Source organism: Etheostoma cragini, unplaced genomic scaffold, assembly GCF_013103735.1.
Source record: "Etheostoma cragini isolate CJK2018 unplaced genomic scaffold, CSU_Ecrag_1.0 ScbMSFa_1155, whole genome shotgun sequence".
Taxonomy (NCBI): Eukaryota; Metazoa; Chordata; class Actinopteri; order Perciformes; family Percidae; genus Etheostoma; species Etheostoma cragini.
In genome coordinates this window covers 1-1,090 of record NW_023265180.1, presented here as the reverse complement: position 1 = coordinate 1,090, position 1,090 = coordinate 1, and the positions used below count along the sequence as shown (strand labels likewise).

Here is a 1,090-nt window from a genome sequence, read left to right as displayed (position 1 = left end):
TGGGGTCTTTTCTCTCTCTCTGTTATCTTCTATCATCTCTCCAGACTCTGTCAGGCTGGAGAACGGGACCAGTCTGTGTTCAGGCAGACTGGAGGTGAAGTCTAACCAGTCTACCCAGACCTGGTCCTCAGTGTGTCAACAGGACTTTGACCAGCAGGATGCAGAGGTGGTCTGCAGGGAGCTTGGCTGTGGGGCTCCTTCAGTCCTCCAGGGGGTGCTCTATGGAGACGTGGAGCCTCCAATGAGGACCACAGAGTTCCAGTGTGGAGGCCATGAGTCTGCTCTCCTGGACTGTAGAAGCTCAGGCTCAGATAGAACCACCTGCTCACCTGGAAAACCTGTTGGACTCACCTGCTCAGGTAGAAGAGGAGCTGAGGCTCTGATTGGTTCATGTCTCTTCTAATATTACTCACTTTGTTGTTTTGCTGATGAGTCTCTGGTTTCTGTTCAGAGCCTGTCAGGTTGGTGGGGGGGGCCAGTCGCTGTGCAGGGACACTGGAGGTGAAACATAACGGAGAATGGAGACCAGTGGTTTACTCTGATTGGACCCTGAAGACATCAGCTGCTGCCTGCAGAGAGTTAGACTGTGGCTCTGCTGTTTCTGTAGGAGAGAGAGAAGAGTCCTCATACAGATCTGTGTGGAGGATCAGGTCTGACTGTGTTGAGTCTGGATCTGCTCTGAGGGAGTGTGCAGCACCAGATTTCTCCTTCTCCTCTTCTTCCTCCTTCCTTAATCTCACCTGCTCAGGTAAGCCGTCCCCGTGCTGGGATAACTTACAGCTGTAATATTGTAACGTTAAATAAAGTCAGCAAACAGCAGTTAGTAGTTCTCTGTTCTGTTGAAAGTGTAAATGATGAAATATTATTAATATTATTAATATTATTAATATTATATGAATGAATAATCTGTCTTTTGATCCTTTTGGAGATTTTTCATCTTTTCTTTCTTCTTCATGACATTAATACACATTTTACCCTGGAGGGGGGGGGAGTACACTTTACAACCCCCCTGTACACACACTACAACACATATACACACTACAACACATATACACACTACAACACATATACACACTACAACACATATACA

General features: G+C 46.6%; 1 protein-coding gene across 1 annotated transcript; it reads left to right on the top strand.

Annotated features, from left to right (window-relative positions):
• Positions 1 to 31: 31 nt before the first annotated feature.
• On the top strand, positions 32 to 801 carry LOC117939804 (CD5 antigen-like; the record flags this gene model as incomplete). The annotated part of the gene is made up of 2 exons (XM_034865249.1): positions 32 to 359; positions 452 to 801. Coding segments are annotated over 2 exons (663 nt in total), but the record flags the coding sequence as incomplete, so codon positions are not given.
• Positions 802 to 1,090: the final 289 nt, after the last annotated feature.